We start from the raw sequence: 17,292 nt of genomic DNA on the forward strand, positions 1-17,292 counted from the left end.
GAGCTCTCAAAAGTCAAAGCTGCAAAAGGCCCTTTTTTGACCTCTTGCGACATCGAAAATTTCAAATGTTGAATAGCCCGGTCCTCGTATCACACCGCATGCAACAAAAAATATTTTGTATTCTTAAAGTGTGTGATATATAAGGTGTATAAAATGCATTTCAATTTTGATATTCGTTTATTCAGAGGCTCGTCATAATTTATTTAAAAACACTCGTTGGACAGCTTTCTGAAATTGGTTAAAAGTACTCTTTCTTTCTCGATTGATATTGCTCAAGTCCAGACCAGACCATTAAAAACTCCGCTTGATTTCTGCAAATAAGATGTTTGGCTGCAGAAAAATATAAAAACATCTTGCACTTATTGATTTTCTTCGCCGAGGTGACTTCGAACTTTTAGCGATATTGCAAGCGTGACAGCCGATTATGCAAATTAGTTCATTGAGCAAACTCCGACCGTTTTATGTAAGTAGCTCAATAAATCTTAGATTTTAACCATTTTAAGTAGAAAATATAGTAGGACAGAGCTTTAAACCACACCGATTAATACTTTAAGCATTTTAAAAGGCCAAAATTTGACAAATTTTATTATCTCGTGACGAAAGACGTCAACAACAACGTATCGAATATCATAATTTGATTAGCGCTCGCAAACCCCTTTTTTAAAAATTTGGCTTCTGTTATTTCATATTTGAGTTCTGATGGCTTACGCTATTCAAACCTGTATGAACATTTCAAAATTAAACTACAGGATTCTATTTAGTGTAACCGGCGATAACTGCACACACTAAATTCACCGTGACCAGTGACTCTGTCACGTAATTCCATCGTGTAATTGTCCTGAATACTTCTCACGTCTAAATAAAGCAGCGATTTCTCGGATTTCTCGCTGAAAGGGAAAAAATGATATTTGGTCGTCACATCTGTCTGCATAAGTGGTCGTCTGCGTCGGTGGCATCATCCGATTCTTGTTGTATTTTAGATTGCTGTTTAAGGCACAATCTCGAGAAGAAACCCTGAATCTGTATGTTGGATAACCACTCTGTCCTATCGAACATTCTCTCTCCATCTATTGTGCAAGCAGTTCGCATATCCTTTGCTACTTTCACTGGGTTTGGTTTCTGCCAGTGTCTCATCCGATATTAAATTTCTGTTTCAAGTACTGCCTGACGTTTTGCGAAAGCCGTTCACTTGCACCTCTCTTATGAAGAGCCCATCCCATGGGAAGCTTTGATGTACTTGTCAAGGGTTCTGTGGCCACTGCAACCAGTTCAGTCGAACTTTCACCCTCTAATGACAATGACTGAAAGTAATGAACCCACTACCTCTTCACTTTGTCATAAAGACTTTAAGTCATGCTCGCAGGCACAGGACTTACATGATAAACTAGCTAGTTCATATGGAAGTCAAGGTCGGCCTGCGTCTTAAAATCTTCATCGCAACCAGGTTCAGGGCATTGATAGGAACTACCGTCGTTGCCATCATTGCTTTCTCCTGCTGATGTAGTTCGTCGAGCAGTAGTGGGGAAAAATGGAATCTCCTTCACCAGATCCGTAATTTTTTCTGTGGAAAAATTGCAATTTTAATTTTACCGAATAAACTTTCCAGACCCAACATTAAACGCTCTCCAAACGCGCAGGCCCTCTTGTGTAAGTTGCTGAAAGTGGCAATCGTGATGTCCGAACCCTCGTAGAGTTGATACTAGCTTACTGTTGTGATAGCAACCTGCTTCATCCGATCTTATGAAGGGCCTTTTTTATTCCTGAATTTCTTAACTTTATGGTGACAAAGAGATTTTCTAGGACTGACAGCACTGAAAACCAGTCTTTTTTACAGCTGTTAAGAAGGTCTACGTATCAGGTTACTTCCAGGCTTTCCTCCTGTCTTACAACAGCGCTACTCACATGCCAATTGATTTCCCTCTAGGGAAACCATTCTGCTTGCTTTTCCCGGAACTTCATCGCTATGAACTTCATTGTCCAGTCAACTATTATAAATGCTTCATCTCCCTCCAAAGTATCGAAAATTTGCAGCTCGTACTGATCCTGGTTTCTGCTCTCAGGATATACCCTCTCCATTCAAAGGTCTTAGCGGCAGCATTTTTTGCTTCATACAGATAGTCTTCCGCTTGAAACCTACCCAATTGCATTGTGTACTCAGAAATAGCGCCTTTTACTTCTTCAAGAACACTCTTCAACATCTCACAATCCTCACACTTCACGTTGTGACTGTGACTGCATACTTTCTGAACTTCAGTGTCACCAGCATAGCTCAGTGCAAAGACCCTACAGTGATCGGCACATTTGCTATCGTCCTCTTCGCAGTGATTACGGTATGTAGTCTTCAAATACAACTTGCTCTCCTGAAGCCTCTTCCGAACTTCTTTACACTAGTCCTTTTCTGCTCCCACGCTTTCCAATTCTTCTATAATTTGGAGAAAATCCTTGAAACCATCCGCTCCCTCAGCTGCAGTATCGTGTAAACCTCTATATAACACCATACATCTTAGAAATGGCCTTTGACTTTTGCAAATTGACAGAATACCGGCTCTTTAGCCCTTTGGAATCGCTACCAGTGTGTGTCGGATACTGGCACGCTGAACTTAGGCGCCAGAACTTCCCATAAGTGTGCCTATGCTTTGCGCAGACCCACATTTTGCCATAACTGAGTCTTCTGCATCGAACAGGCCAGCCCTTGCAAAGATAAGCTCTCCTTCTGTGAAACTCTCTTTTGACAAATGGATTAAGCAAAGATGACTCTTTATTGAGTCAGTACTCTGAGGCAAGTTAAACAAACCGGAAACTCCTCGTGAGTCTTCTAACGAAGTTTCTGAAGAACGCGACTGAAAACAGGACTTCTTTTGGCGAATACCGCTTCAAGAATTTAGTGTTATTAATCCCAAGCAAACCAGTACCGAAAGAGAAATATGAATTACAGCTAATATAATTACGCACTTTACAGTATAGATGTAGCTAATTGTTGGAAAAATGAGGTCACACGTAACGTAATAATTTATTTCCTCAAAAATCGCGTGGTCCTTTTCCACAAGAACTCCCTAGAGTTCTGAATAGAAACTTTCATAAAGACAGGTGTGCAGACAAAATTTCTCCTATTCCTGCCGAACAGAATTCGGATCCAAAAGGCGATGTTATCGCTGCTTTATTAAGAAGGGAGAAGCAAATGAGGATAATTACACATGTACAATTGAATTATGTGACACTGGTCACGGTGTATTTAAGTGTGTGCTGTTATCGCCGGTTACACTAAATAGAATCCTGTAGTTTGGTTTTGAAATGTTCATACAGGTTTGAATAGCGTAAGCCATCAGAACTCAAATATGAAATAACAGAAGCCAAATTTTTAAAAAGGGGTTTGCGAGCGCTAATCAAATTGATATTCGATACGTTGTTGTTGACGTCTTTCGTCACGAGATAATAAAATTTGTCAAATTTTGGCCTTTTAAAATGTTTAAGGTATTAATCGGTGTGGTCTTAAAGCTCAGTCTACTATATTTTCTATTATATTTTCTACTTCTAAGATTTATTGAGCTACTCACATAAAACGGTCGGAGTTTGCTCAATGAACTAATTTGCATAATCGGCTGTCACGCTTGCAATATCGCTAAAAGTTCGAAGTCACCTCGGCGAAGAAAATCAATAAGTGCAAGATGTTTTTATATTTTTCTGCAGCCAAACATCTTATTTGCAGAAATCAAGCGGAGTTTTTAATGGTCTGGTCTGGACTTGAGCAATATCAATCGAGAAAGAAAGAGTACTTTTAACCAATTTCAGAAAGCTGTCCAACGAGTGTTTTTAAATAAATTATGACGAGCCTCTGAATAAACGAATATCAAAATTGAAATGCATTTTATACACCTTATATATCACACACTTTAAGAATACAAAATATTTTTTGTTGCATGCGGTGTGATACGAGGACCGGGCTATTCAACATTTGAAATTTTCGATGTCGCAAGAGGTCAAAAAAGGGCCTTTTGCAGCTTTGACTTTTGAGAGCTCTAAAAATTTTATTTTGAGGTAATTCCAAAAACTAATGTGGTTTTATTTACTTGTTACCAAAGATAGTTTATTGGGTAAAGTTTGAGGGAAAACTTTTTTTCGATGCGAAATGCCCTGGACCGCTCTTACAGAGATCGCCTCTTAATATTTGAAATATTGTAATCCCCTCGTTAAGCCTAAGTGCTTTCTCATTAGTAATTCTCTTTACTATCTGACATACAATTCTTCTGTTATCAAATAGGAGAATTTGGTATTGGATCAACTAATAATTCCCTAATTGATAATATACTTTATTCTCATCACTTCTATAGTTGATATTGTATTGATATTGTAAGGAGAAATTCTCTCTTGGTCACCTGTGGGAGGTAAAGTTAAGCATGGCCTTGATTAAAAGTACATACTTTCGGTAAAATTATGGTTTCTATGCAACAATCCGAAAAACTAATAACACCTTCATGTCAATTACCTGTTTATTTTTTTTATTCTATAAAATATAGTAAGTTCACTTCTGTGTCAATAGAGCCCATTTTTATCGTTTGCGATCGCCCTTTAACACCTGATTGATATTCATTTCGCAATTGGCCTCGACTCATTTAGCTGAGGGATGTACTTTCGAAAATCATCAACATAAAAATAAATGATATTTACATAACTAAGCATCAGAAACGAAAAGAAAACCATTTCCTTGGAGTATGGTTCGATTGCCACGTCACATCTCTCAAGACACTTTATTAAACGTCTAATCAAAGAAGTTTCTATTCCAGAAATTGACTCAAAATTGAGGTAAGGATATTATTTTTCTCTATCGACATTAACGCTCCGACTCTTGATTGATCAATGAGTGTCAATTTTCAATAGGGCTCTGGAATTTTACTTGTAAACAACGAAATTAAATTTCACCCAGCTTCTCGATAAATTGAGAGGATCAAATTTCACAAAACATGAGGGTTTTTCGTTTCACCTATTTTAATCATACTACAGACACCAGAAACTATTTTAAAAATAACTCACATCTCATTTTCTATATCATACACGTTGACTGGAGACTTTAACTCGTCGTTATTCTTTTACAACCAGCCATTCACTCTGTTTCAAAGGAAGGTTAAGGAACTGAAAAGTAATTAAGATTGCAATTCAAGTCGCTAGATTTAGCTCTCAAAAATGCGCGTATATTCGGATGTTTAATAAGAAATACTATTTACACTGTATGGTGGATATAACAGAAAAATATGTTACTAAGTTGGTAGGCACGGAGAACTGTTTTAGCCTTAAAAGGAATCATCAAAATCACAAACTTAAATGATGATACTACCGCAAAAAAGAGGAGAAAAAGATAAGCCATGGTATTAGTAAAGATAGAGATAATTTTCGCCTTATTGAACCCTATTAGAATAAAAAAAAAGTCGTCAAGTCTCGGTGTCCCACTGACAAAGATTTTAAGGCCCTTACCGAGCGTGAGGGCCTTACTGTGGAAGATTGGCCCGATGTTGTGGCGATACAGACCTCGCTGTATTCGGACCGCGCGAAAACAACCGAAGGAAAATATTTCCCAGCTCGCCTATAAATCATTTTATCATATGGCAAGGTAGTCCTGAGGTAAATTCGAGCGTTCTGATTGATCATTTCCACGGAAACGGTCATAAGCCGGTCATAAGCCAACAAATCCAAAATAAACAGGTTTGATCCGAGTGCCATATGATAAACTACTTAATAACTTTGCTTCCTTGAGCCATACTGAGGGATATCGGCCCTCGTTCGCTCTTTTTTTTTATTGGCCCTCGCTGCGCGTAGTCCGCACTGTCACGACCTCGAGCTGATATTTCTCATTGCGGCCCTTAAACCCGGTTGATAAGAAGTTATTATTGTTTTTTTAGAGGGCACGGTAACGAATCTTGCAATCTGATTGGTTCTTTACCCGGTCAGTATTTTCCTATCTCCGCCCACGGGCCACGGTAACGCTTTCGTGAGTCGCCGAGTACATCCCAACTTTCGTTGTCATTTTTCATAAATATACCTCGTTTTCCAGCTGGGCAGTGTTTTTAAGCAAACACGTCGGTCACTACCTCAAGCCGATAAATAACTTATGAATCCTCTTTTTTATCTCTATCAAATCACTTTGGTTGACAGAAAAATATTGGTTTCAGAATGAATTTGTATAAACAATATTGTCATTACGTTGGTTGACAAGCGGCCTAGTAACCGTCTGCAATTAATTTTAATCGTTCACAAAAAGTACCCAGAAAGTTGAAACGTGAGGTATTTGGTTACAGTTAAACTGAACGATGGAACTTTCATTCATTTAAAATCTGAATTTTCTCGAGCAATTTGTTCATAGTAGAAAAAAAGCGAGCGAAGTTTTAATTTAAGTTCTACAACAAATATACGCTCCTGGTGAGTCTTTCCAATTCCGTTCAATTTGGACATTTGTACCTTAAATTGCACAACAGAAATTTAAGGAATTTTTTGAGAAAAGGCCGCATTACATTCCCTTGTGTCTCGTTGGAGTGTGCCGTTCAAATTTAGTTTTTGTGAAGGAAAGATCAGAGTTAAACACGCCATTACAGCAAACAAACGAGCAAACTCTCACGACTTCAAAATAAAAAAATTGAATTTACTCACAATTACTTTCCTCGCCGTTTACTTAATGAACAGAGGTAAATCTTCGTACATGAATGAATGGTCGATGAGAGTGAATAATACTTTCCGTTAGATCATTGACTGATTTTGAAGAAAACATTGTTGTGACAGTCCTTGCCAAACTAGTTCTGTTGGTTTTTAAATGTTCCCACGATTTTTTTTTTCTTGCGCGCTCTCTAATTGACAGGTGTCAGATTGTGACAGATACTTGTAAAAATAATGTTTCAAAGTTTGTTTGGAAGCCTTTTAAATCACCTTTATCGTTACGGAAATGAAAATGTTTCGCTGAGGCATCTCTCTTAAATTTGCATCACCTCTATTTTAACTACCATTTACCAACTCAAAAATTGTTCAGTTTATGGAAGATCTTGCCGTATTTACGTCCGTAAATTATTAGGGTTCTTTCGGAAAGAATTTCGTCAAGTTTAAAAACAATAAATATGTTATTTACCGGCTAAGGGTCGGTCCGTATGGTGAAAAACTGTGACCTCGGTCTTGAAAATGCTGCCCTCGGCCTACGGCCTCGGGCAGTATTTTCAAGACCTCGGTCACAGTTTTTCACCATACGGACCTCCCAGCCGGCAAATAACATATATGTATCGCAGTTGTAAAGCGTTTGATAACTTCTTCATATCATCTTTGAAGGTTATAGGATAACAGCATACAGAATGTTCGTGAGATCGGGCTTTCTTCCTTTGCTCATGATCGGATTCCTTTCAAGCCTCTTTTTTGTCACTCGCTTGATAATTAAGGAGAAGAAAATTTGGCCATCGGGAAGACGCGAGGTGCAGGTAGTGGAGACGGTGACGCTCACAGAAAATGGTAAGTTAACTCCAAAAAGTAACTTAACTGTGAAAACCTCTGTTAGTTATTTTACCCCTAAGAGTGACTAGCATCTGATTTCTCCTTACGGTATCGCAGCTTAATAAAATATTAAAGTGATGGCAATTAAAGACATAATGATAAGAAGAAGCTTTTCAACGCTAAAATAATTCTCCTCATCATTGACATAGGAAATGTATGGCAAACAGTAAGGGGAATGTACATACTGATGTTATGATTTATTATTGGTATTTATTCATCTCGCTCTGTGGTTGGTATGGAAAGCTTGCGCCACCTTTTAACCGACCTATCGGACGCCAGTCAGAGGCCGGTTACAGGCCAGCTAAATCAGATCTTCTCTTCATTGAGTTCCCCGAGGGGTCTTAATATTTTTGTCGTTTGTAATAAGCGACCGTTGAGATTTAGCTTTCGATAATGTAAGCGCGATCATCCCGAAAAAAATACCAAGGGTACAACGAAAACACTCCATGAATGCAATATGGATATGAGATGGCAGAAAGTCAACTTGCAATTGGTCAAGTGTACCTGTGAAATACTTTTTCACCAAAAAACCCAAATGGAAATATCGCAAACGATGAAGCACAGAAAATATGGCAAACAATATGATCGTGTAGTCTGACTGTCATGGCGAGGGAAGTCCTGAGAGGGACTCTTTTTCGGTAATGGTGACAGACGTTTCGCCAACATTAGTGTAGGTCATCATCAAAGTTCAAGCTAATAATTCGATCTGAAGTGAGATTTGAAGGGGTAGAGACTGGGTCTAGGCAGGATGCGTCTAGTCTCGACCCAATCCCTTATCTTCCGTCAGTACAAGTATGCGTTCATCTTCTCTCCAGGACTGACTGTTTTGATTTGATTTTTTCAGAGGAAGCGCCCTCACTTTCCTATGCAGAGAAGCTTTTTAAAGCTTACGATGAAGTGGAGACCTTCGTGATGTTCATTGGTTATCCTCGCAGCAGCCATAGTTTGGTTGGCGCCATCTTGGATGCTCATCCTGAAATAATTATTCCGCACGAGTTTAATGTGTTGCAAAAATGGAGAAAGTACAATGTGCCAGAGTTCCAAAGTAAAAACCTGATAAGATATAAGTTATATTTTGATCTTCACCAGACTTCTACCGAGCAAGCTATGTTTGGAGTACGGGCAAGCCGAAAAAGGACAGTTCTTGGCGGGGAATTGACATACTTATACAATGTTCCAGATCTGTGGCAAGGTGGATACAAAAACAAGATCAAGGTAGGATAAGAAGACGATTTTCATAGCTCATGGGTTACTATCACAAACCACAGTCAGCCCAAGCTTATCCTAAAGAATAAAAAGGACGCACCTGCATCGGTGGCGGGTATTACGAGATAATTAGGTATACCTCCTAGGTTTATAATGTAAATTGGTCATCGTAAAAACTTGAGTTTTGCTGGATAACTTCATTTAATATCTTTCTTAATGGTAAATATGTTTTCGCTCTGAAGAAAAAGATTTTAAGCGAATTAACCTTTCGACAAGTGACAATCTGTTCCTGCCTGGGAAAATATTTCAACGAGGCTTGCGTTGTCCCAGATAAGAAGTTGAAGTTTCACAAGGAATTTTCGAGTTTCTTTATGGCTTCGTTGCACGTAATAACAAAAAGTATAGCCTACACAGAGAGCGAAACTCTTTCCAAACTGCACTTCAAATTTGAGTTCGAACACCCTCATTTTATTTGATGTATTTTCTCTACTGGCTTTATCACTTTTCTTTTAGGTAATAGGAGACAAAAAAGGGGGACGAACTTCGTTGCTTATAAGCCGAGACCCAAGCAGTATCAAGCAGTTAGAAGAAATCGCTAAAAACTTAGGAGTGCCAATGAAATTCATACACATTGTCAGGAACCCATTTGATAACATCGCTACCATGGTACTTCGCGGTGCAGGCGAGCGTGATTATGTTAGGGAAGAAGGAGCAAAAGTAAGTTCCTAAATCATATTTGAAAAGATATCAAATAACATTCTCATTATCACGGTAACATCATTGTCATTATTATATATACACAGGAGCCCATTACTTCTGATATTCATTAGAATTTTTACGAGAAATATGATTGGTTGAGACTATTTAAATGATATACAATAGCATGTGAAGTGAGTACGATAACCCAATATCGGCAGCGGATATTGTAGTTATCATGTGGAGTTAAAAAACCTACCTAGTTTCCAAGTCCCTCGACCATGTGGGGTTCTCAAACTTTTGCAAACTCAGAGAGAAGTGTCTTCTTTGATACATTGTTTAGAAAATGCATAATAAGACAATTAGTGAATTGGGTTTTCGTATGATGTCATGAATTATCAAACCTTGTGTCTACGTTTTCTGCCTCTGCATTTTCGTTATTGTTATCACAATCATAATCAATGTCGTTATCGTTATCATTTTTTTCTATTTGTCACTAAAAGATGAAGGGATCAGTGATTTTGGAGGATTGGATCGAGCTCTACTTCAACCTTACAAAGGCTAGCCAGCGCGTCAGAGAAAGGTTTGGGGATGCAGTTATCGATATTCCAGGACATGAAACAATACTCAGACCGAAAGAAACACTACAAAAATTATGTGACCATTTAGGTGTGACATGTTCAGAGGAATACATAGAAAAATGCAGTAAGATCTTGTATGGAGCTCCTTCTGTCACAAGAAATAAAATTGTTTGGACTGAAGAACAAAAACAGCGGGTCACCGAGCAGATGAAAAAATATCCGTTTCTGAAAGACTTTTCCTTTGACGATTTCCTATCTTAAACTCACAGGTAGCAGCCGCTGGAACAATTTTCAATTTTGCGTTTAAAATGAGGCTTCATTGGGTTTGCATTTCTACTCCCTGAGATGTTTTTAGAAGGGAATCAAAGGCACTCGAGGGTTTCCCAGTCCTCCCATCCTCTCCCATTTCTACTTAAGCCTTAATCCAACAGTTAGTTGCAAAACTTTTCTCTTTCATGTTGCCTTTGGCCGGCATTTTGCTTTGCTAAAAAAATTGTACTTTGTGATCATTATGTAAAAAAAATTAACTTGTGGAAAGAACAGTTAAAAATTCAGTAAATTAAAGTTGTTTTTAAAGGCATGTCCGCGACGGTATAATGAGTTTAATAGATATGCTACTGTTATCAAATTTCTATTGTTTGATTACCGGCTACATGTTGCATCAGTAAACGTTTCAACTTTATTTTCAAAAAATTTCAAAGAGGAAAGAGGTAGTTTTCGTTAGAAATAAATCCTGACGAAAGTGATACATTGGACTTCTCTATTCAGTGGATAAAGGAGTCAGAAAAGTAAAAAATACAGAGAGCGGAAGGCAGGAGAAACTAGGCACGAACATTTTGATGAAACCTCTTAAATGCTGTAGATCGTAGATTATGAGATCCAACAAATAACGAAACTAGACATTTGTCACCTAATTAAGCAATAAAGAAGTCAATCAAACCAAACACACATGGTATCACCTTTTATTTCTCTGACAGGAGTAGGTAACATTTACGTAGTTCTAAGAGTAAATCAATTTGGTTTCACGTAAGCAGTGGCTCAACTCATTTAAATATCTGTAACAACTGCTGCTTCTGGAAACCTTCAGATATGTCAATTCTTATTGATTGTGTCTTGCACCCATTACTTCAGATCCATCATGTCAGCATACATACCGTATCAACCCTTGCGCGCGCAGCCTATTCCCCAGCTCACCGCACCCATCAGATGCCACTTCTCATTCTTAGAGTGGACCAGCGGTACTCCACTATCTCCTTAGCAAGCGTCAATCCCTCTTTAAGTGCACCTTGCACGCCGCATGCGAGGTGAAATAGTGTAGCCCAAGTCTTGATATGCGGATTGGCAAGAGTCTCTTGAGACTAGAGGTACTTTAGCTTGTTGTAGAATCTGTTGTACCAAACAGCCAAATATGTCATACCTTACCCATGCACTAGATGCCATAGAGGGGCATTTGACCGACCTCATTTGTAAGGGGGGAGGGGGGGGGGGAGACAAATAACGGTAACTGAAGTGAGTGAAGGGCAGTTTAGTCTTAAATCGTACAAATGATTTCAAAATGGAAGGAGCCCGCAGCGCGAGTTTGATTTGAAATCACAAGTATGACTTTATTACTACAGAATAGCAAGTACTTGAACTAATGAAAGGCGTTGATACCTCTAAAGCATGTGGTTATGATGGAATTGGCAACAGGATTATTAAGATGTGCAGTGATGGTTTTCATGTTTATTTCACTCGTTTTATCAATATGTCTTTTTCACTTGGTCAGTTCCCCAGTGAGTGGAAGCTTGAAAATGTTATTCTTATATTCAAAAATGATAACCCTTGACTCAAATTGAATAACCGACCCGTTTCTCTGCTGGCAAGTTTTTCCAAAATCTGTGAAAAGATTGTTTTCTTTTACTTGAACAATCTTTGATGGAGATTGTTTTTCTTTATGAACTCCAGTCTGGTTTCAGACCTGGTGATTCAGCAATCAGCCAACTGATTTTCTTTGTACAATAGAGAGGTACGTGCTGTTTTCCTAGATATAAACAAAGCATTTGATAAGGTGTGGCATGCTGCTTTGTTGTGTAAGTTGGAGGCTTTAGGAGTACAACCGCCCTTACTTCAATGGTTTGAAAGTTATTTGCTTAACCGAAAGCAGCGGGTAGTTATAGATGAGTAATCCTCTGATTGACGAACAGTCAACTCCAGAGTCCCTAAAGGGTCTTTGTTTATAGTACCGCTTCTATTCTTATTTACATCAGTGATATTACTGACGATTTCGCCTCTCTTCCTTTTGATTTATGCCGATGATACCAAACTGTTTGAAATTGTTGACGAGCCAGCTGTATCAGTTGGTCGCCTTAATTCTGATCTAACATTGGACAAGATGGCGGCTGCGCTTGCGCATTTCGTCCATAATGGCGTCCAAATAATATAAGAAACTGTAGGGAAATTTGTAAAATTTCTAAAATATAACAATCAGGAGCTCATGGTCCCGTCCGCTCTCGATTGAGACATATTCAGTACCGATTCTGCTATTCATCAAACCTCTCAGTGACTCGATAAATAAAAACCACTTACTTCCCGAGGCAGTTCTTTTGTCATTGCCCATTGACTTACTCAGGTTAATTAAGGCCTGGGTCAAAAATGATTTTCGCCTCCAGTGCCCCCCCCAGCAAGGTTCGCGGAATTCGCGTGGACTGCGCGAGTAACCATAGTTACTTGGAATCAAGATCGCGTAGTTCGTGAACGGCATCCGCCATTTTGAAGTGTCGGCTTTGCATTGGATTTTCCCATCTTCGCTGGTGAATCCGACAATCTAGAGGAAGACATCAAAAGCAGGTAATAACATTTTCTTTTCTATCTTCATTTCCTCAAAAAATGGCATGATATTGCTATCTTAAAGCCAAAGAGAACCCTTTTGAACCTACGAAGACTTCTAAACACCACTCTCAACATGTTCATTTATTTCACTGCAAATACAATACAACATGAATTTATAATATAGCGCTCATTTCTAGAGCTCAATAGCGTTTTACAATGTTTGTAACTTTTGCATAGAAAAAAGTACTATGTTTTGTAACAAATGCATTGAAAAAAGTTTCATTGTGGATAATATAATAATATGGTATTACCATTCAATTTTGAAATTAAATTTAGCTTAATAAATCCTCTATCACATCATGATGTGTAAACTTGTGGTGTTTATCAAAATTTAGGCTTTTGAATGCTTTGGAAACAATTTCTCCAAGAAGCAGATGAATTTATTGACAAACGTAATCCCCCAAAGCATTTGTTAGGTTAGTTTAATTGCTGACATGTAAGATGCAGATTGTCTTGTCATAAATTGTCCCTTGAAAACTAAGAGGAAAAAAGCTGTATTAATGTGTGTTAGTTTATTCCGAGGTCCCTTACTGAATTGCTATAAATATATAATAATAATAATAATAATAATAATAATTTTAATTACTCACACAGAAAACCAGCCAGCCCTTGCAGATTCCAAAGGGAATCTACTTGATTAAAACCAGTTTTATTTACTGTTATCCCTATTTGTTTTCTTGAAGAGGTCCTTCCAGTTATTCTACACAACTAATTTATTACAAGCATGTTAATGGTGTTATTTATGAGGCATTTTTTTGGTTTTTAAATCATGTTATATTAGTTTTAATTATAGTCAACCGTTTGGTTTTTAAGTTTTGACCGGTAATAATTGCAACAATCATTGTCAATGATGGACTTGTAATTGATAGATGTGTCTATTTGAATGTAAATATTCTACCCACTACACCAGTGGAGTATCTTTTAATTCAAATGCATCGCAAAAGTTCTGATACATGCATATGATTCTGACCAAAGCCTTCTCTCTTTGTTGATAAGACATGATTAATTACCAGTGATTACTGTTGCCCCAAGTGGGGCACTGTCTTTTTTTTTGTGACAAGAGCAAACACAAACTGGTATGAGATGTGTCATCTTCTCAGCCCTACTCATAAAAGATGTGCCATCTTAAGAGCAGGATAGGTTGCCCTTGTTACAAAGCCAGAAAAGGAAAATTTTAAAATTGTATTTCTTGCTTTTTTTCTTGCTCTTCCAAGTCAATATTCCTGTTAGAAGGCTATGGTGGCCTAACTGGTTAAAACTCTGGTTTATAATTTTAAGTTTGATCTGCCAGTTGCTTGCCTAAATTCAATTTCATAGATCAATAATTGGCAGGAATTGGGAAATAAATTGGTACATGTATGTTATCTAGCAGCGATGTAAAATTATAGACATGAGTATGACCTATGAAGTAATTTGTACCTGATGGACCCAAGAGCACGTTATCTGTGCATTATTAAAAATTTCCCCCTAACATTCATTCACAATTCGTAAAGCAGAAGTACAAAATTAGTTTAGACCAAGAGCACACATAAACTTGCTAAAGACATGCACATACATTGTAATTTTAACCTTGCAAAACCCAATAAAAAGACTCCTGCTGTGACATGGCTAGGGTCACTTTACCTGATTTGAGTGTTAATTATTACTTTCTTAAGCAGAGGTTTCATTAAGATTTTGAGGTGATGGGAAATGTACAAGGAAGCAGGCAAAATATGTTTTGATTCTGATTTATGTCAGTCACAACATGCAGGAAAAATTATGTTCCCAGCCAGTCAATTTGCCCAGTGTCAGGCCTGTGAAACCCCTGCTTAAGCTTATGGTATTCAGTGAGATATTATGGAAGCCAGTGTTGCCACAATGCCTGTTGTTGTTGGTCTTCTTACAGGGCTGGCATCCAAACATTCTTGAGCCATGGAAACCAAAAGTGGAATGTTTTGCTTAACACCTACTTTGAACAGAATTTTACCAAGGGAAAAAATATCACTGGCTTCATTAATTCTTTGCAGGAGGAAAGGAGCTGTCACATGCTTTTCCAAAATCAATGATGTAGCCATGTTTGTTACTCACAAGAAAATTATTAGCCTTCAAATCACAGTGAAGAAAGCCTTTTGTGTGAATATGTGAAAGGGCTTCTGTCAAATCATGTGAAATAATTAACCAGTCATTTGTTATGAGTTAGCTTTGCACATTCTGTATTGTTGCACTGTTTTTCTGACAAGACAATAGTTTGCTTATTGTTACAGATGTATTGTCTTCCCCTTTAAACTCCATTATTAAGGAAATGGGCTGCTTTTGAAGCGGCACACCTATTATGGTTGGGATATTTTTATGTGCAAGTGCCTGCATAATGTGAGCCTCCTTCATTATCTCTGTGGTGTCCTGCATCAGAGACTGTTTTTCCACAACCTTTATATCAAATCGTGTGTACTGTCTCAGAAGGCATCAACCATAGGATCCTTCTCCCAGTATTATATTCTCTCCATTGGTTGGAAGAAGTTCAGTATGATTGATTAAGTTTACAGTGGATTATTTGGTACTTGCATTCCTTTTAAAAAACTGGAAAATGAAGGCAAATATATTGTAGAGAGTGTGCTTAAATAAATGCTAGATTGCAACACAAGTAAAAGTGAAGCTTGTTGATCTCATTGTTTGGCATGCAAATTACTGCAAAGTAACTAGAAACATTACTCCTCCTCCAGATAGACTAGACATTAGCATTGGATTTTATTTTTTTCTTGGCGTGCTCTCCCTCGACGCTGCTGCTTTTTCTCAATTGCGTCTTTCTTTTTTTGGAGCTGAAGTTCCTTCACTTTTGTTTGTGCTTCAGCAAAGCTTATTTTTAAAATATTTTCTCAAAGTGGCAATTCACTTTTGAATAAATGTGTTTTACAGCAGTTTTAATGGCTTTTTGCGTTGGTTTCACTTTACTTTGTGTCTTCACCCCACTTTCAATAAGGGCCTTTTTTAAAAGTTTTCGGGTTTTGAAAAATTCTCCACTAGGGAAAAAATTATGGATGGCATAATAGTGCACTTGACAACCTCCACAATTTGACAGTGTGTGCTGTTTCTTCTGCGCTGTATTAAGAGCTTTCCAGTTTACCATTGAAAACGTGTCTTGGTACTGGGCCCTGGCTTTTGAGTTCATCTTTCGGAAAGAGCTGTAAATTGTTTGGATATCTTGACGTAGGTGGAACGTTCGACTGCAAAGACTTCCTGACTGTCACCCTCGAACGCTGCAAGATAGTTCTTCCACTTTTCACTAGGGTTAGTTTCAACCGAAGCACTTCCAACCTTACGAAAGCTCTCCTTTACAGCAACTCTTGCAAATCCACAATTAATCAAAGTGCTCTGTGAGCAAACTCGTGAATTGACACATGATTTTTTAGATTATGTTTAATGTTATCTGGTTTAGGGAATTTTGTGGTTGATTGTCATATCTAGAGTACGAGCAGTAGTTCAGTGTTCGCTAATGTAGCAAAGAAACAAAGTAACGTTGGGATAAGAAGGCATTACAATTGAAACGATCATGCTATTACATTTGACAAGGTGGATGATGTCATGTGTTTTAAACGTCTATCATTTTTGTTTCTGGTTCAAAAGAAAAGGTTGGAAGTAAATGTGGGTGAAAAGTAAAATTTACTGTCTTTCGTTGTAAATATTAGAAAATCAAGGCAATACTGTCTTAATGAAAACATTAACGATTCCCTCTTTATCAAATGAGACAAACGGGAACGAGTTTTGACTAAGCCAAGCCTGCCACCGTCATTTTGGATCTCCGCCTGGGTAGATTTAGGTCACGTGCTAGGCAACGTATGATCAATAACAAGATAGAATTTTATTTCAGGCCTATTTATCAATTTTGTGGTGTGTAACTTTCGCATTTTAGTACGTTGTTTGTATGTTGAATCTTCAAATTGTCTTGAAACTTAAAAGAAAATTGTTCTTTAAAAATTCACTGAAAATCGGTAGCTAAAATTGTTTGTTTAGGTGTTATCTGATTTTCGTGTTAACTTGTTATTTCGTCAGTCGCCGGCATCTTTTGTTGCTTCTCACAGGAAAAACACACGCGACGAAACGTAATGATCAATTTTGTCCTCAATCTCACGCTATAACAGAAAAAGCTTTTGAACATCTGTAAACTCCGAGCGCTTCGCAGTAAGTGATATTTTCAATGAATCTTCGGATTGTTTTCAAGTTCAAGGACTGTAAATTACAATTTTATGAAAAACGAAGGTTGTTCTGTTATTTCAGTGTGAATCCTTGCATGCCTGCCAGTCGCTGGCGCCGCTTGTTGAAACTAAAACGAAAAAAAAAACTCTTTTAAGATTATCATTGGCTTCTTTTCCACCCCACCACTATTCTTAGCAACAAAGGTCGCCATTTCGTCTGTTTATTGCTCGCCAAAAACTATAAAATGCACTCA

At 37.8% G+C, this 17,292-nt stretch overlaps 1 protein-coding gene and 1 long non-coding RNA gene across 2 annotated transcripts; both read left to right on the forward strand.

The window, feature by feature from the left end:
- The first annotated feature begins 4,688 nt into the window (after positions 1 to 4,688).
- Positions 4,689 to 10,945, forward strand: LOC113679939 (uncharacterized). The gene is made up of 5 exons (XM_089206259.1): positions 4,689 to 4,800; positions 7,300 to 7,476; positions 8,363 to 8,733; positions 9,238 to 9,441; positions 9,924 to 10,945. Exons 2-5 carry the CDS (start codon positions 7,323 to 7,325, stop codon positions 10,260 to 10,262), a joined length of 1,068 nt encoding a protein of 355 aa, XP_089062385.1. The 5' UTR covers positions 4,689 to 4,800; positions 7,300 to 7,322; the 3' UTR covers positions 10,263 to 10,945.
- A 1,423-nt stretch (positions 10,946 to 12,368) lies between these two features.
- On the forward strand, positions 12,369 to 15,763 carry LOC113670247 (uncharacterized). The gene is made up of 3 exons (XR_016186553.1): positions 12,369 to 12,827; positions 13,205 to 13,285; positions 13,464 to 15,763. It is a non-coding gene; the product is annotated as an uncharacterized LOC113670247 (long non-coding RNA).
- Positions 15,764 to 17,292: the final 1,529 nt, after the last annotated feature.

This window comes from Pocillopora damicornis, chromosome 5 (genome assembly GCF_964200805.1).
Source record: "Pocillopora damicornis chromosome 5, jaPocDami1.2, whole genome shotgun sequence".
Taxonomy (NCBI): domain Eukaryota; kingdom Metazoa; phylum Cnidaria; class Anthozoa; order Scleractinia; family Pocilloporidae; genus Pocillopora; species Pocillopora damicornis.